The sequence below is a fragment of the Phoca vitulina genome, unplaced genomic scaffold (assembly GCF_004348235.1).
Source record: "Phoca vitulina isolate PV1807 unplaced genomic scaffold, GSC_HSeal_1.0 scaffold16, whole genome shotgun sequence".
Taxonomy (NCBI): Eukaryota; Metazoa; Chordata; class Mammalia; order Carnivora; family Phocidae; genus Phoca; species Phoca vitulina.
Window position 1 is genome coordinate 23,768,880 of NW_022589719.1, and position 26,307 is coordinate 23,795,186.

Below are 26,307 nucleotides of genomic sequence, written 5' to 3' on the forward strand. Positions count from 1 at the left end.
ATCCCAGTGAGTTGGAATTACGCAGTTCTCCACTAGCTCCAGGTCTGAGTAAAAGAACTGTCACCAGCCATATAGTAATCAGTTCTAAAAAGTTGTGACTACACAGAAAGCTCTTTCCACGTATGCACTCTCATGATCATGCACTGCTGACACTTAAATGAAAGAGATTAACTTACTTGGGTTCGGGAATAAGGACCGGTTCAAAAATGTCATCCAGTTTGTGCTGAACCAGCTCTGGCATTTCACATCGGACCGTACCACTGTCATTCTCAATCTCATCTAGATCCAGCTGGAATTCTCGGCGCACCATCTGGGCTGCCTCCGGATGCCCACTCATGCTTCGGGCTTGGCTAAGGAAAGCAAAAGGAGGCTCCTGAACTAAAGAGACTTCTGAACCAAAGAGCAAGAGTCACACTGCCAGTTGCCCCAAAGCTTCAAGACAGATATTCAACTTCTGGTTTCAGCCCCCCTGAATGATTTAAGTCCTTGAGTCTAAGCAAGTGCCTTCAATGGGCAACAACTCTGGCTCACGAAGCAGATCATTTTACCTTGTATTTACAGTACCTTCCAAATTATAAGTATTCTCTCTAGTTCACTAAAGCCAACAAACCTTGTACTGCTATTCCAGATGGGGCAGAAAATAATTAATAAAATATACTGACTCAAAGCTCTCTACTTGGGCAAAAATTTAAGAAAAATCTAGGCTGGCTGGTTCTTTTCTGCCAAATTAACCAGTATTTTAAGTTTTTCTAATCATAAGCATTCTTCCATGCAGTGCTCGGTATACTTTAGACTTTAAGGGACAGTCATCTCTTTTTAGGAATATTCACTCTTGACAGGTCAGAGCCAGTGTTACATCCAAGCAATCGGTATTTAAGGTTTCCAAATTCAAGTTGGTTAACATTAGATAATGGACATAGCCCAAAAGAGAGCTGTCTTGCTCAGAAGGCAGTATTTTGAGTCCCTATGCCAATTCTGGTTTGCATGCATTTTACCTATTAGCTTTTATCTGAAGAATAGGAACCTGAGCATGGCCAGGTATAACACAAGGACAAAGGTGAACCAATAATTTCGCCACATGACACTGAGTTGCCACTTCTGCTAGCCAGTGGACTTCTGGGGAGGCCTGATTCATGGGATACTGATGGACACCCTCTAACCTAAACTCTAAACCAATCGCCCTCCAGAGGGGATGAATCCAAGTCAGAAGTTAGAAAGATATAAGAGCCCTGCTAATGAGAAATTAGCAGGAAGTACTTACATCCTATAAGTGCGATACATAATTCTGTCCACGGAAAAGCAGTGAAAGAAGGCACAAGACTATTTAGAAGTGGTTTTGAGACAAAGACAAAGACAATGAAGACTGAAGAATTAAACATTTGGTTACAAGACATTTCCCCAGACACTCTGGCATGCATGGTAATGGCTACAGGAACTCAAGATTATGTTACAGGATAAGCATTAAGCACATGAGGCAAAGGCCACTGAGATGTTCTTAGACAACTGTCTCCATCTACATACTTGAGTTTGGAGGACATGTCCTCGGCTGGTCCCTTGCGCAGCATGTTGGCGTTGGAGTTTACGCTCTGAGTGCGCGGAGGTTTCTCCTCCACCTGTTTTACTGGGGCAGCCGAAGGTCTCTTTGCTGACCGCTTAATCCTCTCCTCGAGCATGCTCATATCCTTTTCAGAGAGCTGTAAAAACAGGCCAAATTGAATTTATTATTAGTACGCCCCTCTACCAGGATATGAGGAGAATTTAAAAAACCTAACTGGAAGACTCAAGAGTCAATATCCATTCACATAGTGAAGCAAGCAGAACCTACTATGTTGGGGCAAGTTTATTTTCAAAACACTAGCTACATTTAAAATCAACTATTGTTAAAACCTGTTATAATAAGAGAATCTACGAAAGAAGGCAAGGATACAAAAGGAAAGGCTATTAGGAACTACAAATGAAAAGGTCCAAGATTAAATGACGCTTTCTCATACTTGCTGTGTCAGCACTAACTATGTGAATGAAAGGCTAGAAGCTTCCCTGCTGATCATCTGTAAAATTCCCATCTGCTTTATCTCCTTCACTGACCTATAGTGAGGATGTAAACAGATTAATCCAGGTAAAAATGTATAAAAACTGTGTAAATATATGTAATACTCGGAGGTCACTGGAGTGGACTGAGGTACAACCATGAGTGGCCCCGGCTCAAAGTCAGCAATCAGAAGCAGCACCTGATGGGTCTGCAGAGTGTGGCTTGTGGCTCCTCTCCTCTCACAGGTACCAGAATCTACATTATACACGTGAGTACTTGTTCACTAAAAACTAAATGCACTAAAAATTACAGAGCAGATTTCTAGGCAGAACATAAATCCCAGACTAGCTCAGGATAGGATTCAAAAACAGCTCTTGTTTCTAAAGCAAACTGTATGAGGAGAAGGTGCAGAAAAGAAAATCTGGTTTCCAGTAAGACATAGCATAAATGTCCTACAACGATCAGACACCCCCAAGGGTTTATCTGGACTCGAGGACACACGGGTGGGTTGAGTTTATAGTAAAAAGTGGTAAAAACTTAGAGTTGCGATGGTATAAAAGCGGACTCCTAACAATTCACAACATGCTGACAATGTTCAGCGAGAAGTCACTCACAGTTCCGATGAGCTTGAACACTTGATCCCCGTGTACGTTGTACACGGTGACGATAGTATTGAGGGCAGCATTGCGCACGGCGTTGTCCCGGTCTCCTATGTGAATCGCTATCTCCTTTAAGGCTTTCCCTGGGGTTGGTTGGCAAACATTCATGCCGTAGGACTCGACCAGACACCCCAGTTCTTCCAGGCACTCTGATGGGGAAGAAAGGTTAGATTAATGAGACCCAACACACATTCTGGCTTAGAGACCTTTTTTTTTTTTAAGATTTTATTTATTTATTTGACAGAGAGAGACAGAGCGAGAGAGGGAACACAAGCAGGGGGAGAGGGAGAAGCAGGTTTCCCACGGAGCAGGGAGCCCAATGCAGGGCTCGATCCCAGGACCCTGGGATCATGACCTGAGCCGAAGGCAGACGCTTAACAACTGAGCCACCCAGGCGCCCCGAGACCTATCTTTACTAGATACATTTTCCTTGGCATACATGAAGAACTAAAATCTTATTTTGGCTCTGCCTAGCATTTTTCCTTGTTTACTGCCTTCTGATAAAACACACAATCAGGGATGCCTGGGTGGCTCAGTCGGTTAAGCGGCTGCCTTCAGCCTGGGTCATGATCCTAGGGTCCTGGGATCGAGTCCCACATCGGGCTCCTTGCTCAGCGGGGAGCCTGCTTCTCCCTCTCTCTCCGTCTGCTTGTGCTCTGTCAAATAAATAAAATCTTAAAAAAAACCACACACACACACAATCATATACTACTACTATTACAGCGAGTGCTCCTGGAAGCAAGGGATGCCTGTGAGTCAGATGGCCCCTGTGCACCTGATTGTGTCAGCAGGGTGGTCCTGAGCAGCGCCTGTATCACCCGATACTGTGGCTCCACCAGTGTGCAACTCATCACTCCCACAGGCCAAATTGGAAGGTCGGGATCAACCACACAGACACTGAAATGTCCTCGGTGCATCTACAAACTATTTCTTTTCGAGGTCACTGCTGCACAGACTCACGCCTCAATTTAAATTGTTGCTTCACCTGCTCTTTGCTTAGAGTTCTTGGATTTGGTTCCTTCCATGATGAAGGGGAACATCTTGCTGGCTGGGTAGACAAGGCACATCCGGTTCAGGATGGCACGGACATCTTTACGAATGACATCCTTTGGTTCTCCAACCTAGTCGACAAGGAAAATAACGACTGAGGCAGTTCCTGAGTAGCAAAGGGTCCTTCCTTCCATGCGTCACACATCTTGGAAGAACAGGGGCACGGGAATGAGCGGTGAAAGGTATCATCACAGAATAAATGGAAAAGGGAGAGGGAATAAAGGATGGGAACTGAGGTCAGCTGGGAACTTGGGCAGTCTTCCAGAATGAGAACAACGCATTACCTTGAGGATGAGATAGGGGATGAAGGAAGATGCTTCATTCTCAGTAAGATGATACTCCTCCTCACTTAGCAGGGTGAAGAGCAATTTTAAATATTCTAGGGCTTTCATCAGGACACTTGTATTGGTGTCAAAAAACCGCAGGGTAAGCCACTTTAAGATAAGATCCAGGCAACCAATAACACCCTCTTTTTCACTCTCCAAGTGCTTAAAACAGAAGACAAATAAGACTGTATAAAAATATGAGTTCTATTAGGTAAGTACATTATAGATTTTACTAGAGTCCAAGAAGAAAACAGATTTTTAAGATTCTATTTAAGACCTAAATTATGACAGTCACTTATTCTATCAAATAATACTATAACTCTAAAGCCAAAGAACATGGTGTATTCTAGTTCCTTCTCAAGTCACCTTAACTTCTGGTTATTTCACAAGGCTCGGTATTTTCATGGATCTGAGATACACGTGTATTTATCTACTGTAAACCTACATCAACCATGACAGCAAGGGCTTTGTTATGATGCTGAAAGTCTGAGTGAAACATCTCATCTTGTAACCACTTAGCCACACAGCTAGACATCTGAGTCTTTAGTTGCTCAATGTATTCATCCCGTGGAGTAGTAAAATTCCACTTCAGCACCTGAAAAAAAAAAACAGGGAAAGGGATAAGATGTTCAACTGAAATGAGGTAGAGAATTCTATTTAAAGCAGCTGCAGAAATCAATATAATAGGATTTTAAAATTCGACAAGATTAATTTGTAATTAAATATGAATGCAAAATATATTATCAAGCAGTCATACTTCTGGAAGGTTAACTCTTAACATCTTCAATTCAGCAATTCTCACTAGAAAAATCAATGCTCTCTTATTGTAGAACATGGTGGATACTACTGGTACAATAAAGGGAAAATTTGTAATATCTATCAAAGTTAAATACGTACATACATTCTAGTAGGAGTTTAATAAAGATATATTCACATATGTGTACAAGTACCTACATTCAAAATGCTCATGGCAGAATAGTTTATAATAGTGGGAGACTAGAAGAAACCTAAATGTTTATATTGTGGGTTGGGGATAAAGAAAGGTACATACACATGATGTACCAATAAAGAGAATGAATGGATATATGCACACAGTTATGTAATGACCTTTAAGATATTTCAAACATCATTAAAAGAAAAAAGCAAAATACAGAACAAAGAGTACTGCATGTTCCCGTGTGTAAAAAGCGCTATACATTTATACATATATAACTATATAGTATGAAATATTCATAATTCTGGAGTAATGCACAAAAATACTGGTAATAATATCTTCCCTGTGGAGGGGGACTAGGGGGAGACATGCTTCTTTTACTACACTCTGTACTTTTCATACTGCTTGAATTTTTTTTTAAACATGTATTCTGACAGAAAAATTTAACTGCCTAAAAATACCAAAATAACATAAAAAGAGAAATGACTGAATTAGACAGATAGTCACCAGATCTGTCTTTTGAGGTATCAGGTACAAGAAGGATTAAACAAGTACCCTACTACAGATGTGTAGTTGATAAAAATCAATATTTTCCATTTTTTTATTATAAAAATTAAAACAACTTGTTTCTTTCCATTTGGAGGAAGAATAGGCAATAGCTCCATTCTATAGTTCCTTTTGTAGTAACTAATGCTCCCATAAACCGAAGAGAAACAAGCTATAATTTATTAGCAAAAGATCCAGTTCATTATTAGGTATTTCACAATGAAATGAATTCCAGACAGTAAAATGGTTCTTGATTACAAAACAAAACAAAGCAAAAAACTCCTGAAGGTTCTTGTCCCTTCCTTACCTTTAATCCTTTTTCATCTTTCATTCTTTGCTCTTTTCCATTTGGAACAACAATGAAAATAGGACCAGATTTGTCTTCATCCTCCTTTAAGCTGGTTTTGCTGGGCACTTTCTTTCCTTGTGCACTCTACAGCCAAGGTTCAGGGAACATTGGTTAGCTAGGCTACTCTTCCTTGGGAATATGATGTTACTGCCCGGTAAGCGGGCTCTCTATAAAACAGACACTCTCAACGTTATATTCCCCATGAAAGAAACAGATGAGCCACAGAATCTTGCACATACTAACTTTCTGTACATTTCCAGAAACATATGTTTGTTTCTTTTTTTTTTTTTTTTAAGTAGACTCTACGCCCAACATGGAGCCCAACACAGGGCTTGAGCTCATGACCCTGAGATTAAGACCTGAGCTGAGATCAAGGGTCAGATGCTTAACCGACTAAGCCCCGCAGGCGCCCCACCAGAAATTTTTTTTTTTTTAAGAGGGAGTGTGAGCCGGTGGGGGGTGGGGGGGTGGCAGAGAGAGAATCTTTTAAGCAGCTCCACGCCCTGAGCACAGAGCCCGACCAGGGCTTGATCTCACAACCTGAGCCAAAATCAAGAGTCAGATGCCCAACCTACTGAACCAGCCAGGAGCCCCCAGAAATGTTTTTAATAATACATTCTCAAGTAACATTCTCAAATACGTACCTCAAGTGGGTTACCTTGTACTGGCATGTAATATAGTTGGAAAACTATTACGTATCATTGGTCTGGGTCACAGACTCTTTGTTTATTGGACAGCTCCGTTGTTTTTTTTTTAATAGATTTTATTTATTTGACAGAGAGAGAGGAAGAGAGAGAGAGAGAGCACAAGCGGGGGGGAGCGGCAGGCAGAGGGAGAGGGAAAAGCAGGCTCCCTGCTAAGCAGAGAGCCTGACATGGGGCTCGATCCCAGGACCCTGGGATCATGACCCGAGCCGAAAGGCAGCTGCTTAGCCGACTGAACCACCCAGGCACCCCTGGACAGCTCCTTTCTTTCCTGAAATCTTCAACACCACTTATAGCTTTCCATATTAATGACATTTTGAATGGCATTTACACATGTCTTAGTCAAGAAAGCTTTTCTGTTTCTCTGCATATAAAATCTATCTCTATCACATCATTATAACTAGAGATTCTCTGAACCTGTTTCTAGAGAAACTTGCTAGAAACATTTTATTTTTTTTATTTTTTTATTTTTTAAAGATTTTTATTTATTTGACAGAGAGAGACACAGTGAGAGAGGGAACACAAGCAGGGGGAGTGGGAGAGGGAGAAGCAGGCTTCCCGCAGAGCAGGGAGCCCGATACGGGGCTCGATCCCAGGACCCTGGGACCATGACCTGAGCCGAAGGCAGACGCTTAACGACTGAGCCACCCAGGCGCCCCGCTAGAAACATTTTAAATTATTAAAGTGGTTTTGAAAAATAATCCAAGATTCTGAATCTTTGTAACAGATGGAAAGAAAATAGTGAAAACTGAGAATATGTATTTAAAGTAAAACTTGAATTTCAAAACTGTAACCATTATTAATTATTAAGATAAATGTAGCAAGAGCCCATTATTTCTAGTAGGCCAGAATTTCTAGTTCAAACACCGAAGTCATTCAGTTAAAACAAATATGAGATCATTTATGTGAAACTGCTTTGCAAACTGCAAAAGACTGGGGGAAAAAAGGACAGCATTAAGAATAGTGTCAAAAATACTTCAAAGCACTTGTGATCAAAATACTAAAATAAGCACTTGTTAAATTTGGTATGAGGACAGTGGGGAGGATAGGAAAAGAACAGCTTCAACTGGACAATTTAGAAGATAATTATCTATTTAAATTAACTCACTGAGTTAAAGGACCAGGCAAAGGGAAGGAAACAAATAATATTCAAACAAATGGCCAGAGTGCCCATTCTATATAAGCATATAATAATAAATGTACCGGGGGCACTTGGGTGGCTCAGTCAGTTGAATGTCCAACTTTCGGTTTTGACTCAGGTCAGGCTCTCACAGGTCATGAGATGGAGCCCTTCGTCGGGCTCTGCACTCAGCAGGGAATCTGCTTGAGGATTCTCTCCCTCTGCCCCTCCCCTGGCTTGGGCTTGCTCTCTCTCAAATAAATACATAAATCTTAAAAAAAACCAAAAAAACAGTAGGGGCGACTGGATGGCTCAGTCAGTTAAGCATCTGCCTTTGGCTCAGGTCATAATTCCAGGGTCCTGGGATCAAGCCCCGCATCGGGCTCCCTACTTAGTGGGGAGTCTGCTTCTCCCTCTACTTGTGCTCTCATTCATGCGCTCTCTCTCTCTCTCTCTCAAATAAAGTCCTAAAAAAAAAAAAAAGAGTAGTAATGTTCTTTCATACATAATATGATCTTTCCTAATAGAATGACTCAGCGTATAAAACACACTTAAAAGCAATTCTACATCTAAGTATGCAGAGCTAACATACCTTTGCTTTAGAGGAAACTCCTAGAGCTTTGGCCTTTTTCGGATCAGGCTTGGCTTCTACAGTGCTGGAAACAGAATCTTCAACAGGTGCTTTGAGAAAAAAAGGCATCTACTATAAATATAAACTCTAACTAATATCACTTTATTCTGAGCAGGTTAAATACATAATGATGAGAAAGCCTACAGCTTTAAATGTGTCAATTTAGAAAGTATTTTCAATTAGATTTTTTCCTAATCTTTTTTTCTGCCTAAATTTCCTTTTTTAAGCATAACCCTAAGAAATTAGCTCAATCTACATCTACTTTGCCAACAGTTAAGCTGAAGTTTTAAAACTATTTTCTACGTTAACAGTTAAAAAAACCTTTTAGATTGATACTTCCTTAAGGGTAGGGTCTGTCATCTTTGGTACTCAGTATTTACCATATAGCAAGATTCCAACAAACGTTGTAATTGAATATATATGTTGATACCAACAGTTTTACACATGTACAATTTCTAACTCTATAGCATGAATAGCTTCTACCCCATTAAAAAGAATATTTTATTTAAGTAGTAAGTCTAGAGAAGAAGTGGTTACAGATTAGAGTTTTACTTACATATGATGGAATTATAACATTAGTGTGATGAAATCAAGAATTTTCTCTAAAAGATTAGTAAGAGAATGAATCGGCAAACGGGCACTGCAGCAGAACTCATTTGGGAATGAGGAAGAGGAACTCTATGCTGGTTTAGGCACTGACTGGCTGTCCTTGTGCCAGTCACTTAATCTTTTGGGTTTCCTCATCTCTTAATAAAGGGGATTAGACTAGATGGTCCCAGTTCCCCCTCTATTATATCCAATAGCAGAAAATGTATGGAAACCTCAAAAATAGGATGGAACACTCACTTTCTGGAGTATTTCAATGTGCTATTCCGAAACCCCTTTTTGGAATTGTAAACCAAATTAAGCATCTTCATACCTTCAGCACAATTCCTAGCATAAAACTTGACAAATGTTTGTGGTAGAAGGGTGAGGAGGGAGGAAGAGAGGGAGGGAAGGCAGGAGGGTCTAGGATCTAAGCTGTTTGGAAATTCGGTAAGAAATGAAGGCTGGATTTCTTTTTAGAGTTCCCCTGGGCTACTTCCTTCCCCCTTAACCCTCTCAAAATAGAGTTACCTGAAGCTGGCTGGAATTTGGCTGGAGCTGACCCTCCCATTGGTTTGGAAGTTGCTTTAGCAGATGCAGCAGGCTTAGCTGGCATATTAGCTTTGGCTTTCTCTAGCATGGCCAATACCTGATCTTTAGAAGTTGGCTAGGGAGACAACATAACAGAAGTGAGAGGCCACATACATGATACACTCATAGTATGCTTACTAACAGAGCTACTGTCAAACACATCACTGAGCTCCCAGTTTTGAAATACCTATGAAGTAAGGGAGGCGGCACACAGTGCAAGAGAAGTAACACACATTATGAAGTCATACTAAATTAGCTACCATTCTAGAAGGTCACAACTTTTGTCCCTGCAGAGTCAGGTTCTTGGGAGTTCAACATATTTTTGCTCTCACTGGGGTTTCAAGTGAAACTCCTAGGAGGTAATATGATCTCTTGCCTATATATACTCATGTTCAATATTTTTCTAATGGCTTTTAAGAGCAGCAACCACAAGAAGTAGTACCTTTAGTTTCCCGGTAGCCTTGGCCATTTTCTCATATCCCAGATGCATCATGAAGAAAGGCAAGGCATCTTGGGCCTTCTTCCGCACATCTCCATTGCGATCTTCCAGGCACGAGTAAAGATGAGGAACACAAAGGATAAGGTCTGCGGGGGTGGAACGAAGAGTCGGTAGTTTCTCAGCCAGCCAGCCCAGAAGCTGCCAAAAGAAATAAAGACCGGTTACACACTTCAAGGGGAAACTTATTACTTATGATCTTAGGCTTAATGACTGCATCAGTACCGAACACTGAATTAGTTCTTACACTCAAGTTTCCAATATAAAATCAGTAATTTTCATTGTTCAAGAACAATGTTATATTTAAATGATATATGCAAAGATGACAATTTTCTTTAAGATAAGGACACGGTTTTTGTTTGTTTTTTTAAGATTTTATTTATTTATTTGACAGAGAGAGACACAGTGAAAGAGGGAGGACAAGCAGGGGGAGTGGGAGAAGCAGGCTTCCCGTGGAGCAGGGAGCCCGATGCGGGGCTCGATCCCAGGACCCTGGGACCATGACCTGAGCCAAAGGCTTAACGACTGAGCCACCCAGGTGCCCCAGGACACGGTTCTTTAGACCACACTCGGGCATTAAACTATAAAGCTTTAATAGTTGTTGTTTTTTTTTCTTAAAGATTTTATTTGACAGAGAGAGCAGGAGAGCACAAGCAGGGGGAGCGGCAGGCAGAGTGAGAGGGAGAAGTGGGCTCCCCGCAGAGCAGGGAGCCCCATGTGGGGCTCGATCCCAGGACCCTGAGATCATGACCAGAGCCAAAGGCAGACGCCTAACTGACTGAGGCACCCAGGCACCCCAAGCTTTAATAGTTTTTTTTTTTTTTTAAAGATTTTATTTATTTATTTGGCAGAGACAGACACAGCGAGAGAGGGAACACAATCAGTGGGAGTGGGAGAGGGAGAAGCAGGCTTCCCGCAGAGCAGACAGCCTGACGAGGGGCTTGATCCCAGGACCCTGGGATCATGACCTGAGCCGAAGGCAGATGCCCAACGACTGAGCCGCCCAGGCACCCCCTCCCAAGCTTTAATAGTTCTTAATTCATTTTACAGATGAAAATCTTTCATTTATCTTTTAAAAAAAATTCTAAAGAATTACTCAGCTAGAGAAGATGCAGAACATTTATTTGATCAGGAGAGGACAAGGTCTACCAGGACTTCTGTTTTCAGCCCTATATCGACAGTTTTTCTCTATTCCTCCCAAATAATTCATAACTGTATTTATTTTTTAATTGAAGTTCTGAGATCATTGTAGCCACATGGAGTTATAGGAAATAATACAGAGATCCCATGCACTCAGTTTCCTCTAACAGTAGCACTTTGTAAAATTATACTATAGTTTCACAACCAGGATACAGACATTGATCCAATCCACTGATCCTGTTCAGACTGCCCAGCTTGGCTGTTCTCATGTGTGTCTGTGTGTATTTAGTTCTATGGTTTTACCACATACATGTTCCTACATCTGACACCAGTCACGATTTTAAACAGTTCCACTACAAGGATCCCTCAGGCGCCTCCTTGTAACCGCAGGCACCTCCCTCCTCCCATTCCAACCCCTGATAATTACTAATCTGTTCTCCATTTCTAAAATTTTGTCATTTCAAACAATATCCCACAAGTGGAATCATATGGTATGTAACTGTTTGGAGCTGGGTTTTGCCACTCAACATAATTCCTTGGTGATTTCCCTCAATTGTTGCCCGTATCAGTGATTCTTTTATTGCTAAATAGTATTACCACACGGACGTACAACAGTTGGTTTAACCTTGCACCTGTCGAAGGATATCTGGGCTGTCCCCCAGTTTTTGATTATCATGAATGAAGCTGCTATGAACATTCATGTATAGATTTTTATGCAGACATAAATTTTCATCTTTATGGAATAAATGCACAAGATCACAACTGCTGGGTCATATAGTAACTGGATGTTCAGTTTCGGGATTTTTAAAAAAAGATTTATTTATTTTAGAAAGAGAGAGAGGGCATGTACACGAGTGGGGAGTGAAGCAGAGGGAGAGGGAGAAAGAGAGAATCCCAAGTAGACTCCCCACTGAGCCCGACACAGAGCTCAATCTCATGACCCTGAGATCATGACCTGAGCCGAAATCAAGAGTTGGACACTTACTGACTGAGCCACCCAGGTGCCCTCTACATGTTTAGTTTTATAAGAAACTGCCAAACCTTTTCCTAGAGTGGCTGTACCATTTTACATTTCCTCCAGCAGTGTTAAAATTTCTCCAAAACCTTGCCAGCATTTGTGTTAAAACTATTTTTTTATTTCAGTAATTCTGATAGTTGTAGAGTGATGTGTCACTGTAGTTCTAATTTGCACTTCCCTTATGGCTAATAATATTGAACAACTTTTACGGGTTTATTTACCACCTGCATCTTCTCTTCAATGAAACATCTATTCATGTTTTTTGCCCATTTTCTTTTCTTTTCTTTTTTTTTTTTTAAGTAGGCTCTATGCCCGACATGGATCTCAAACTCATGACCCTGAGATCAAGAATCATATGCTCCACCAACTGAGTCAGCAAGGAGGAGCCCCATCTTTTGCCCATCTTCTAATTAGACTATTTTTTTTTTTAAACTGCTTTGAGAATTCTTTCCATGTTTTAGATAATGGTTATTGGATACTGAGTTAGCAAATATTTTCTCCTGTGGTGTAGCTACCTTTCATTATCTTCACATGGTCTTTTGCAGAATAAAATTCTTAATTTTTATGAGGTCTAATTTATTAATTTTTTCCATTGATGGGATTGTGGTTTTGGAGTCAAGTCCAAGAATTCTTTGCCTGAAGAATTTCTATATCCTGATGTTTTTCACCAATATTATCTTTTTTTTTTTAAAGATTTTATTTATTTATTTGAGAGAGAGAGAGAGCACAAGAGGGGGGAGAGGGAGAGGGAGAAGCAGACTCCCCGCTGAGCAGGGAGCCCGATTCAGGACTCGATCCCGGGACTCCAGGATCATGACCTGAGCCGAAGGCAGTCGCTTAACCAACTGAGCCACCCAGGCGCCCTTCACCGATATTATCTTTAAAAGTTGTATAGTTTGGGGGTGCCTGGGTGACTCAGTTGGTTAAGTGACCAACTCGTGATTTCAACTCAGGTCTTGATCTCAGGGTCATAAGTTCAAACACCATTTTGAAAAAATAAGTAAAATAAAAGTTCTATACTTTTATGTTCTACATTTAAGTCCACAATCCATTTTGAGTTAATGTTTGTACAGGATGGAAGGTTTAGGTTGAGGTTTAGTGTTTTATCTATGGATATCAAAGTGGGGGGGGGGGGAGAGAAAAAGAGGCACATGAGTATAAAAGCTTCAGGAATTTGGTTTCATTTTATTAACTGTTTCATAATGAAACTCATTCTATTCATACAAGCATATTTATTAGGTAGGTCCGGACCTCTAAGAAGGTAAAATCTGTCATGAGTAAAGCACATTATATTTGTAATACTTACCTCTTGCCTCAAAAAAGGATTTTCCTTTTTGAGCTCTTCAGAAAGATCTTCTCCCTCCAGCCATTCCTTCATGCCTGTCTGTTCTGCCCAAGCATTCACAGTTGCTAGGGCAGCTGCCCGAACATTGTTCTAAATAGAGAAGAGAATTAGTAAAGATAACATCAGTTATGGTTTGGAGGTAGGGAGTGAAACAGTTTGTTACTTTGGGAACATGAACAACGGAGGTTTCTCTAAGGTCCACATGAACATACTTGGAATCAACTTTTCTGACACAGAATCTAGTTCTATGGTTGTACTGAAAATCCAAAGTAAAGAAGAAACATAAAACTCCAATTGTAAGGTCCTGTACTCAGTTAAATTAGGCAAAAACAGTGACCTGGGCATAAAGTATCACGTAAGGGGAATAAACTCAGAGGTTTTATTTTCTGAAGCTCTGGGGGCTGTTATGTCCATGGTTATCTATAAAGAATGTAACTCCACAGGGTAGAGAACTCCTAATAGTTAGACTGAAATTACTAACAATTTGCCTGAACACTTATGTTTTCATATTAACTTGCGTTCACAGAATGAGGACTTATTGACATGAAAAACATTAAAATACCCCAATTCCTCATATTAAATGAATTGCACAAAAAAAAAGACACATTCAAATATTCAATCTAGGGCTAAATATAAGAGGCTTGCAACTTTCAAGGAGATTAATTCTAGGACTGTGAAATTGAAGTACTAGAAGATCCTGCTCCAGCAGTTCAGGAGAACAAGGAAGAAAATAAATACATGACCCCAAAATTCATGAACGTATTCACTCTTCCTAACAGTACTTATAACAATGATGTCATAATTGTAATAGCCAACAGTTTTTGAGTGCATACTATATGAGACAGTAACAGGTACCTTATGTACAGATTCTTATTTAGTTCTGTAAGAATGAAATTTCATAGATAAAGAAACTGAACCTCAAAGAAAATAAATAACTTATCTAAGGGTCGCAAGGCGAGTGACATAACTGTTCACCTTCATACTGCTTGGGAGGTAAAGATGTTTACTATTTTCCTCCTAATGTTTATAGGAGGAAAATTGTATATAGACTGTTTATAGACTGTTTATGTGTACTCTTACACACACTGAGAATTGGTCTTAGCCCAAGAATGTGGCTGGCCTATTCCAGAAGGGAGTTGTGGTCAGGAGTCAGGTTTACCTTGCTGTCTCCAAGGACTGTGATGATAGGGATGCCTAAGTTCTTCACATGTTGCTTGATATTTGGGCCCATGGCTACTGCCAGTTGCTGGAGGATATTCAACGTCTGCTGCACCTGAGTGGGAAAGAGCCAACACTTGATGATGAAACCAGGAGCAACAGTGTTCCAAGTTTTCCAAGTTTGCTGCTAAGTAGTCAGTGCACTAGAAGTTTTGGGCCTACTTGAAAGACAGGGTAGTCAGTTTGTTATGATGCTATTCTAATTAGCTTATGAATAATTTATAGGCAGTGGCCTGTCCTTTTATCATTAGTTCATAACACTGGAGTATTAGAATTTTAGACCAGAATGGATAGTGCTTTATTGTTTTAAAGTAAGGTAAAGCCTAGTTTAAGAAAATCCTGACATAAAAACCCAAATTTAAAAATTAGAAATTAAACGTGTTTATGCATATAACAAACAGTTTTATATAAGGATATTTAATATTAGAGTTCTATAAAAAGCAAATCTGACATCCATGAAAATTTGATAAATAAACCTGCCACCTACCAACCTATCTTGAGGCACACTTAAGAAATTAAAGGAATTCTAGTTCAAAGCAAATGAAGTGGCCACTCATTTTTTTTTGCAGGTGAAGATTACTAAAAAGGAACTTCCTGCAGGGAAGAGGGGAGGGAGAGAAAAAGAACAGGCACATGTTCTACGTACCAAGATTTTATTTGAATCATTGAGTCGGCCTTTCAAAGCAGTTGGCAGTTCACCTATATTCGGCTGGATAAATTTTGCTTCATTGATAATAGCTGCCACTTCATCCAGGCCTTCTTTCCTGATCTTCCAGTTCTTGTCACCAATCTTAGACACCAACTCTGAAGTGATTTTATCACTGAAAAAGCAGAAGACAGAATCCTTAATTCCAGACTCCTAAAGAAATAATGTCACAGAAGTACTCTTGACCAGGAAGAGAAGGTGCCATTAAGAATTCGCTACCAAAAAAAAAATTTTTTTTTTCACTACATAAATCCAATAAACCATTTGCAATAAACCTACCTGATTTCTGTCCTCGGCAAAAGATCCACAACATCAGTGCCCACCTCATCTGGTTCATCTCCATCTTCTCCTTCATCTGTACCACTTATGCTGTGTTTAGAAATCCCTCTGGTTGGAGCAGGTGGGTTCTGTCCCTGCATCTACACACAAACAAATCAGTGAGGCTAATGAACTTGATGAATGGTACGAGAGCAAACAAGTTAGAGAATGCGCCTATGTCAAACTTTCCTATTCCTTCATACTACTTAATATTTACAAACTACACTGTATGTATGTATGTATGTATTTATTTTTAGAAAGGGGGGAAGGGGCAGAGGGAGAGAGAGAATCTTAAGCAGGCCCCACACCCAGCACAGAACCTGACACAACCCTGAGCTTGATCTCACAACCCTGAGATCATGAGCTGAGCCGAAATCAAAAGTCAGACGCTTAACTGACTGAGCCACCCAAGGACCCCTACACAGTACATATTTTAATTCCTACTTAGATCCCAAATTTGAGACTATATGGCAAAAGGTATTTTTATACAAGCCTACTAGAATCTGACTTTTCAATCATGAAGTTGTCTTTTGACTTAGATGCCCAATAAATATAGAGCAAGTCTGCCCAAACCCAGCAATTTTGATTAGAAAGTTTATTCAAGGAAGGCCAAGTTTTTTTTATTTAAAACAATTTTAAATGTTGATATACTTTCTGAATAGGCAATACAATAAAAATGTTTGATATTCCAAAGGTACAAGAGACAAAAGAGGAAAATCTCCCCTCCCATGCCACAGCTATCTAGTCGCCCTCCTCATAGACAAAGCCATCAATTTCTTATGAATTCTTCCTAGGGATACTTTATGCATATAAAAGCAAATACATATATATTCCTCATTCTAAAGGGTTAAAAGCTTAAACTTAACTATTATGAGCATTCTCAAGTCTACCAATGGACTGTATCATTTTTGGAATCTTTACCTTCTCAAATTCTGCATCTATCTGGGATAGAAGGGCAGGCTTCTCATCCTCAAAGAACATTCGCAAAGAGGGACCAACATACAGGTACATCACACCAAGCAGGGTGATGGCCGAAGTCCTCACAGCCTGGCAGACAGAACAAAAAGAACTTTGCAAATGAGAACTGAACCACAAAGATGGCTGCAATGTTCCTACATATGTGGTATGTACTCACTGGGTTTGTTGCAGCAAGAGCTGTCTTCACATTGCTAATAAAAGCTTTCACATTCAACCTGAAAGAAGTAACATTTAGAATTAAAAACAAATAAATGAAACTCTCAAAATACTCAAGAGTTTTATAAAGCCAGACTCCAGGACTGGCTCCCTTTGGCTATGTCCCCAAGTCTCACCTATTCTCTCTCTCCAGTCACTGACAGGGAACATTAAATATTGTCTACAAGCTCATTACTCCTAAACCCCAGTGTTGACCCCTCTTCTGAATTCTAGATTTGTATATCCATACAGCCTTTGTAACACTTCCATTTGAATGTATAGTAGATGTCCCACATCTGTCAAGACCAAAACTCCTGACTGTCCACACCCCAAACCCAAATGCTGTGTTTCCAGTCTTTCCTACCTCAGTAAAGAGCCACATTATTCTTCCATTCGCTCAGGCCATCCTTGACTCCTCTCTTTCCTATACTCAGTAACCTGTTCCGATTTCTTTTTTTTTTAAGATTTTATTTATTTATTTGACAGAGAGAGACACAGCGAGAGAGGGAACACAAGCAGGGAGAGTGGGAGAGGGAGAAGCAGGCTTCCCGCGGAGCAGGGAGCCCAATGTGGGGCTCGATCCCAGGACCTGGGATCATGACCTGAGCTGAAGGCAGATGCTTAACGACTGAGCCACCCAGGTGCCACTCCTGTTCCGATATACATTCTGCGTCCTAATACTTCCGTTTCTACAAACTATGTCCAAGCCAGTATATTTTCTTGATAGGACTAATTAGTCTTTTCGATCCTCACTATTTATTCTGACTACAGTCCAAATGATCCTATTACTCTTCTGCTTAAAACCATCTAATAGTTTCCAACTAACTCAAAACTCTGAGGCCCAATGTGACCTGGCTCAGTTCTTTCTCCCATCTTTTCTGCTCCCACTGACCCCCCACAACTCATTCCCCTCTACTACCTACTGAAGAACAATCACTCCTTGCTATTTTTATTTTATTTCTTTTTAAGATTTTATTTTATTTCAGAGAGAGAGAGCGAGCGTATGCGGGAGTGCGAGAGGGGCAGAGGGAGAGGGTGAGATAAAAATCTCAAGCAGACTTCCCACTGAGCATGAAGTCCAACACAGGGCTTGATCTCACAACCCTGAGATCTATGACCTGAGACCAAGAGTTGGACGCTTAACTGACTGAGCCACCCAGGTGCTCCCAAACAATTGTGTCTTTGCTTGAATGTCACTTGAATAACTTCTAGAGAAGTATTTCTTTATTTGGTAGAATGTAGAAAACTATTTTGGGTTTTTTAGGTGTTTTTTTTTTTTTTTTTAAACATTTTATCTATTTGAGAGAGAAAGAGGGAGAGTACAAGCAGGGTGAGGGGCAGAGGGACAAGTATACTCTCTGATGGGTGAGGAGCCTGATGTGGGGGCTCGACTCCAGGACCCTAAGATCATGACCTGAGCCTAAATCAGACATTTAACTGACTGAGCCACCCAGGCGTCCCTAGAAAACTATTTTGTAACACATTAAGAAGTATATTGTAAAAAACAGCATGGCACAGAGAAAGGCAACATAGTATAGCAGTTATAGTACTTTCTCTTGGAACCAGAATGCCTGGATTCAAATCTTGGCTTTGCCACATGGGAACTGTGACTTGGACAGATTACTCAAGCTTTGTGTGCCCAGTTTCCACACGTATAAAATGGGAATAACAATGCCTCACGTGGTTTTTATGAGAATTAAATCAAATGAATTATTATTTAGAAAGTGGCTGGCATAGGGGAGCCTGGGTGGCTCAGTCAGTTAAGCGTCTGCCTTCAGTTCAGGTCATGACCAGGGTCCTGGGATCAAGCCCTTCTTCTCCCTCTCCTCCATGCTCCTACTCTCTCTCACTATCTCTGTTGCTATCTCTTCTCTCTCTCTCTCAAATAAATAAATAAAATCTTAAAAAAAAAAGTGCCTGGTATAAAGTAAGCTCTATAAAATTTTGTTAAATAAACAAATGTGTTCAATATGCAAACAAGTTTGGGAAACAGTGGGTTAATAAACAAAGTTAGGCTGGGGCGCCTGGGTGGCTCAGTTGTTAAGCATCTACCTTTGGCTCAGGTCATGATCCCAGGGTCCTGGGATAGAGCCCCGTGTTGGGCTCCCTGCTCAGTGGGGAGCCTGCTTCTCCCCCTCCCTCTGCTTCTCCCCCTGCTCGTGTTCTCTCTCTCTCTGTATCTCTGTGTCTCGAATGAATAAAAATAATAATAAAAAATAAAGTTAGGCAAGCTTCTCTGTTGCATGACCTTGATTCACCAACATGCATGATAGGTCTCTAAACAAATGTGATTATATGTAGTAATTTCGAAATATATTTGACTAGAAATCCTTGGAAGTGGCTTTTCTGAGGGATTGTTATTAATACTTAAGGAGAAATAACAGAGAGCTCTAATGTTAGTGGACATGAAAATGCAGGACCATGAGCCAATACAGACTTTTGAGGAACAAAGGTAGTTTTGTTTTATATAAATTAGCCAACCCAGCTCTGGTGTCTCAGAAATAGCAGAGACAGCTACAGCAAAAAGAATCACTAGTTAGAGATAGACACAATGTTTAATTATTTTGTACCTGATTTGTTTCTGACTTACCCAGAAAAACCAAATTCTTTGATTGCATTTGATAGCCAATTCAGAGTTTCTGATTGATTCTTGGGATTCTTCTGTGAGAAAGCCATTGACATAACCTAAAGTGAAAAAGAGGGAAAAAACAAAAATAAGCATGTGTTTTTTCTCATATTTCTCACAGAAATATAGTATGCCATAAAGGTAGAAGTGGATTAAGCATGGTTTTTCCAACCCTGATAGAACTGCAAGAATGCCTTAGGAATGAAAGGGCCGCCTGGGTGGCTCAGTCGTTAAGCGTCTGCCTTCGGCTCAGGTCATGATCCCAGGGTCCTGGGATCAAGCCCCGCATCGGGCTCCCTGCTCAGCGGGAAGCCTGCTTCTCCTCTCCCACTCCCCCTGCTTGTGCTCCCTCTCTTGCTGTCTCTGTCAAATAAATAAATAAAATCTTAAGAAAAAAAAATGCCTTAGGAATGAAATATTTAACTTACACAAGAAAATGAGGTAAGTGACAGTAGTATTAAAAGCATTCTGGGGCACCTGGGTGGCTGAGTCGTTATGCATCTGCCTTCAGCTCAGGTCATGGTCCCAGGGTCCTGGGATCGAGTCCCGCATCAGGCTCCCTGCTCCGCGGGAGGCCTGCTTCTCCCTCTCCCACTCCCCCTGCTTGTGTTCCTGCTCTATCTCTCTGTCAAATAAATAAATAAAATCTTCAAAAAAAAAAAAAAAAAAGCATTCTGGACTTTACAACTTTTCATTAGTGATCACTCTGAATTATAATGTCTTAAGAGAAAATCACTCTCATCTTTTAATAGATTATTCTTGGCCAAGATAAATTCTAATTATCAGGCAACAGTATATTATTAGAGGTAAGGATAAAAATGCAGAATATAAAAAATGGTTTGACTTAGGAAGAAAAGGACTACAGTTTAATTAGTAACCTTAAATTAAAATTTGGGAAAAGCTGGGAAAAGTTGGGGGGAGAGAGCTCTATCACTAACCTGTTCAGCTGTCCACGGCAACATGCAAGCTTCGGCTATTGCTGTCATAGCTTCTTTTGCATTGTTCCCACATTTCACATCTCCAATCTTGTCCACAAGGCCATCCAAGACAATCTGAGCTGAAGTTTTGGAAAAATTCCCCTTCTGGGCAATCAAAGCAACTATGTGAAGCTTCATCTGCATCACCTGAACAAGGATAAGTATCATAAAGTTATGAGTAAGCCAAAAACATTAATTTACTTATTTTTATAGTAAAGATGTAACACAGGGACAACTGAGAACATGACCAAACTAAAAAAATGACTATTTTATTTATTTATTAAAGATTTTATTTATTTATTTGACAGAGAGATAGAGAGCACAAGTAGGCAGAGTGGCAGGCAGAGGGAGAGGGAGAGGCAGGCTCCCCGCTGAGCAGGGAGCCCAACATGGCGCTCGATCCCAGGACCCTGGGATCATGACCTGAGCCGAAGGCAGCCGCTTAACCAACTGAGCCACCCAGGCACCCCTAAAAATGACGATTTTATTCATTCATTCATTCATTCATTCATTTATTTATTTATTTACTTTTTAAGTAATCTCTACATCCAACATGGGGCTCAAACTCACCACCCCAAGATCAAGAGCCTCATGCTCTACCGACTGAGCCAGCCAGATGCCCTTAAAAATGACAATTTTAAACAAAGAAGCAAAATAATTTTTATCCTTGTTATCATATAGTACTGAATACACAACCTGAAATACATAATAAATGACCAAACTAACTGCATCACTCAGAGTTCCCACTAGTGTTGCCCACAAAAAACTATAACCCTCATGGACATACATACAACAGAACTTGAGAGATTTAAAGAACTTGTAGATTTTTAAGTGGAAGAATGAAGAAGATTTGAAAACAATTTAAAGATGTTAATGTGATGGCGGCAGATGTATGGCTCTTGGGACCCCTTTGCCCTTCAATATTTCTCTCTGTCCTATTTGAATATTTAAATAACAGGAGTTGGTGAGGATGTACAGAAATTAGAATTCTCTTGTACTACTGGTACGAATATAAAATGGTGAAGCCACACTGGGAAACAGTTTGGCAGTTCTTCAAAAAGTTAAACATAGTTACCATATGACCCAGCAAATTTCCTTCTAGGTATATATCCAAGAGAATTAAAAATGTGCTCACACAGGGATACCTGGTTGGCTCAGCCAGTTGAGCATCTCATTCTTAATTTCTGCTCAGGTAATGATCTCAGGGTCATGAGATCGAGCCCTGTGTTGGGCTCCATGCTCAGTCGGGTGTCTGCTTGGGATTCTCTCTCTCCCTCTCCCCCTGCCCCCACTCGCACATGCTCTCCCCCTCTCTAAGTAAATCAATCTTTAAAGAAAAAAATGTGCTCACACAAAAACTTGTACATGAATGTTCACAGAGATAGCCACGAAGTGGAAAGAATACCAATTCTCTTCAACCTATAAATGGGTAAATAAAATGTTCTATATCCACACAATGGAATATTACTTAGCGATAAAAATACATGCTACCATATAGGTGAACAGTGAAAATATTATTCTAAGTAAAAGACACTTCATTATATGAAATGTCCAGGAGAAGTAATCCATAGAGACAGCAAGCAGAGTAACAGTTGCCCAGGGACCGGGGGGTAGGGGGAGAAATCTGGGGAGAAAGAGGGTGACTGCTTATGGGTATGGGGTTTCTTTCTGGAGTGACGATAATATTCTAAAATTATAGAGTGGGAGGAGTTGCAGAACTCTGTGAATACACTAAGAACTGCTGCATTGTACACTTCAAAATGGTGAGTTTTATACTCTCAATGAAGTTGTTATAAAGAAAAATACATATATAAAATTATCCTTTGTTATGGATCTAACACATAGGCGGGTATCAGCCCAAATCAGGTATGCTTTTTCGCCTAAGAAACTGCACAAAGAGGGGTTTTGAAAGTGGCGTGTAGGGGAGGAGGGCAGCACAAGAACCTCTTGGCAGAGGAAGGCTTTGTAGAGCTGGATGGTATGGCTGAGGTGCTGGAACAGTGCTAAGGGAACACAGTGTGCGAGGAAGCCACGGATCCTAAAGAGAGAACAAGAGGTGGCAGAAGAGAAGCAAAAGAGAGTAGCAGGATGCCAAAAATAAACCTGACATATTTCAAACTTTTGTTTCCACAAGGTCTATGAATATCTAGAGGAGAAGGCAACTTTTCTCCTTTTCCTTTCTGTATCACTTTCTTGTATCTCCCTTTACACCTACTTTTTAGACTAATAACAGCACTGTTAAATTTCATCTCTAGGATCAGTTAATACATTAAACTATGTGGTGATTTTTCATTGGCAATTTAAAGATCATCTATCTTTTATCCAGACAAATAAGAAACTTGTCTCCCTGTCTATCCCCCTCTTGCATATGTGAAAATTAGGGGGCTTCTAGGCCTAACTTACGAGGAGAAAAATGCATATATGTGAATTACACAAACAATATAGAGATAATACTTTCATATATATAAACTCCTAATTACACAAAGATATAGTTATGTGTTTAATAAAAATGCACACACTCCATTGTTTACATTTAAAGTTAGAAGACACATTGGTTAAGCGTTTTAAAAAAAGGCTAAAAGTCATTACCACATACTATACCTCTTTCACTCTACAGGATGATATGATGGAAATTATTTCAATGAAAGATAGTAAAATCCCCAATTAAAAATTACCTGAAAATTGGTTTCTTTCCATCCAGGTTTCTTGGCCAGCATCCTTACTAATGCCTGGCATGGCATTTCAGTTCGATCCATTAGTTCAACAGCCTTAAAGTAAAACAATAGACTGAGAGTTAAGTGGTTAATGATTAGCCAGGGAAACGGTACATAAAAAAGCCAAGCAGGTGACTTGAAAGAGAGGAATGGATACAAAGAAGGTTATAGAGGGAGCTTAGATAGCTCTGTTTCTTAAGTTGGATATTTGATGTACAGTTGTTTTATATTAATACCACTGAAACTCTTCCACCCACCCACCCCACATTTCAGAATTTCACAAAGAATTTGGTCCACGGAATGTAACCGTAACAGTTTTCATTTGCCTAGTGTGTGGCAGAAACTGCTTATACATATTTTGAGTTACCTGATTTTCCTAAAAACATATACCAAAGTAGGATAGGTTAGAAGTGGTTAAGTATTAAATTTCAAAGATAAATAAACTAGGGTCTAAACCTGATGCATGGCACATGCAGAACTGAAAGCCAGGTCTCCTGCCTCAAGTCCCAGTGCTCTTGTGGTTTCTACACACCCTCCTCATTAGAATCAGAGTAAAGGTAAAAAGGAACTACCATGCTCCTTTCCAACACAGACTTCTGAAAGGAGCTTCTCATACCAAGTAATAATGTCTGTTCTTCTAAGAATCATGACAACAAAGAGGGAAACAAATGGATGAGGGGTGGTTTAAGTGGAGTGATCTGTTTGCCTAGTAAGTTTAATGAACAAATACTGTGATATTAAAGTTCATCTAAATCTTGTAATTCAGAATAAACTTACTTAAGTATTAAGTTACGAGGTTTCAGAAACCATAGAAAGCAGATATTGAAAGATAAACACTACAGAGCTAAAAAACCAAAAACCCCCCCACTCAGCTTTAGTTAACACCCTGAAACGTGTTTATTGGATATAAGACACCGCAAGTAGGACAAGCACTTTGTCAATTTCATCACTTCTATATGAGTAATGTTCTTTCACATTCAACTCATCCCCATGCATCTACCTTTTGGAACTCTTCCATACAGGCCAGCCTTTCCTTCCAGTTACTGCTGTCTAGCAGCTGTATACAGGTAGCAGGAAGGACAGCTGAAGCTTTTTCTTCACATACTTCTATCTGTAAGATACAAAAACATTAAAATTAAGAACTGCTTAAGGGGGAGCGCCTGGGTAGCGCAGTCAGTTAAAGTGTCCAACTCTTAGTTTCATCAGCTCAGGCTGATGAATCTCAGGGTCATGAGACTGAGTCTTGTGTCGGGCTCACACTCAGCACAGAGTCTCTCTCCCTCTGCCCCTCCCCCCACTCCCGGTAACATGCTCACTCTTGCGCTCTCTCTTTCTAATCAATCAATCAATCAATCAATCAATCTTAAAAAAATAAAAAAGAATTGCTTAAGGAAAGAGATGACAAGAATGTAAAAATACCCCAGGCCAAACTACATGAACACTCCACAGGTATGCTATAGTATCTGAGGCTTCTATTCTACTACTATAAAGGGGAAGTTCATCCAAGGCACAGTTCCAATAAGCTAAAAAAGTATCAATTAACTATATGTTGTAGAACTCAGCAAACAAAGAACTCAAATGTTCCAGGAATTGACCTTCCATGCTTTTATGAGTTTGAGGCACCTTGCAGAATACTGACCGAGAGCTCAGGCTCCACTATTTCTTTGGTCTCCAATCCTTTCCTGTTCTTGGTTCCAGTGCTCCCTGCACCTCCTGGTGCAGCTGGTTTCCCCTTCTTAGGTGGCCCACCAGCCTAAAAGCAATTAAAACAAACAAACAAACTAAACCACTTAGAATTTACAACAGTGGTTTTTCAACTTTTTTGGGCCAGAGACTCCCTGAAAATTTGATTAAAAATGAGAGACCACACAACCAACCAAATACAGGGTATTTTTGGTACCCACAGAACTTAGCACTTTCAAGGGCAGACAGACCTCCTGAAGACCATTCATGGGGAAATCTGCAGACCCCATTATTAAGAACCTTTAATTCAGAATGAGCTAAAGAGATAAATGAAATGAAAATGGACTGGAATTATATTACATTTACAGATTAATTTGAGAATTAACATTTGATGCCTTTAAATACCTCTAAATCCTTCCTACACTAGTTAGGGACAATTTCTAACTTCTAGCAGCTACCCAATACTTCACTACAAGATACCCCAATAATGAGAAAATATATTATTAATTCAATGTAGAACCACTTAATTTTGAAGGAAGAGAGCGGTTGTTATGGCAATGGCAGCAAGTAGTCTAGCTATGTTGAAGATGGCCGCAGAAAAGAATCTTTTTATTGTTGTAAAAGTCCTTTAGCTGGCCTACTTTGATTTTCCAAGTATATCACCATATGATCTACAAAAGTGGTAACTCTGCCTTATCCTTCCTCGTATTAACACAGGTTTTACTTTATTCTTTTTTCTAATTGTAGAACGTTATTAAACAATAATGGTACTGGCAGGCATTTTTTTGTTTTACTCCTCACTTTAATAGGAGTCCTCCTAGTATTTCATCACTATGAAGCATGATGCTGACTTGTGGTTTGCCAGGTCTACTGCTGTCTATGAATCTATCTCTATATATTTAGTCATGTCAAAGTATCCACCCATTTCTATGTGGTTAAGAATTTTTACCATGAAGGTATGCTGAAATCTATTATATTCCCTTTCAGTGTCTGAAATTAGATTTCTTTTCATCTCTAAATTTAGTTAAGTTTTCAAATATTAATATTGAACCATCCTTGCAATCCTGGAATAAACTTCAGTTGGTCATACTTTTTATTATACCCACTGGCTTCTATCTGCTAAGACTCTATTTAAATATCTTGATTTAAATGTATTTCACTCCAGTTTTGAAAGGTCACAAGAAAATCAGTTTATCCCAAGGCACACAGCCAATGGCAGTAACGTTAATGCAGTAACACACATCACTGTTCACATCATTCCTCCTATCTATTTTGGAAATTTGTTATACTATGCCCCAAACCTAAAAAGAAAAGATATAATGACAGAGGGCCAAATTACTCTTCAACATCCAGACCTCCTCTGAAACCA

At 39.9% G+C, this 26,307-nt stretch overlaps 1 protein-coding gene and 1 non-coding gene across 4 annotated transcripts in view; both read right to left on the reverse strand.

Annotated features, from left to right (window-relative positions):
* Positions 1-26,307, reverse strand: part of CKAP5 (cytoskeleton associated protein 5) — a 103,074-nt gene that overhangs the window by 17,263 nt on the left and 59,504 nt on the right. For all 3 annotated transcript variants that reach the window (XM_032414044.1, XM_032414045.1, XM_032414046.1), the window contains exons 14-34: positions 24,895-25,008; positions 24,256-24,366; positions 23,217-23,309; positions 20,503-20,688; positions 19,529-19,623; positions 16,901-16,958; positions 16,687-16,812; positions 15,727-15,866; positions 15,388-15,562; positions 14,683-14,796; positions 13,485-13,613; positions 9,967-10,161; positions 9,465-9,600; positions 8,310-8,398; positions 5,852-5,977; positions 4,510-4,659; positions 4,023-4,226; positions 3,674-3,809; positions 2,644-2,837; positions 1,522-1,694; positions 177-350 (exon numbers count right to left, since the gene is read on the reverse strand). In XM_032414044.1, coding sequence (XP_032269935.1) covers positions 177-350; positions 1,522-1,694; positions 2,644-2,837; positions 3,674-3,809; positions 4,023-4,226; positions 4,510-4,659; positions 5,852-5,977; positions 8,310-8,398; positions 9,465-9,600; positions 9,967-10,161; positions 13,485-13,613; positions 14,683-14,796; positions 15,388-15,562; positions 15,727-15,866; positions 16,687-16,812; positions 16,901-16,958; positions 19,529-19,623; positions 20,503-20,688; positions 23,217-23,309; positions 24,256-24,366; positions 24,895-25,008 — 2,918 coding nt within the window. The remainder of the gene's footprint in view (positions 1-176; positions 351-1,521; positions 1,695-2,643; positions 2,838-3,673; positions 3,810-4,022; positions 4,227-4,509; positions 4,660-5,851; positions 5,978-8,309; positions 8,399-9,464; positions 9,601-9,966; positions 10,162-13,484; positions 13,614-14,682; positions 14,797-15,387; positions 15,563-15,726; positions 15,867-16,686; positions 16,813-16,900; positions 16,959-19,528; positions 19,624-20,502; positions 20,689-23,216; positions 23,310-24,255; positions 24,367-24,894; positions 25,009-26,307) is intronic.
* On the reverse strand, positions 3,439-3,549 carry LOC116638994. Its single transcript, XR_004300759.1, has one exon. It is a non-coding gene; the product is annotated as a small nucleolar RNA SNORD67 (small nucleolar RNA).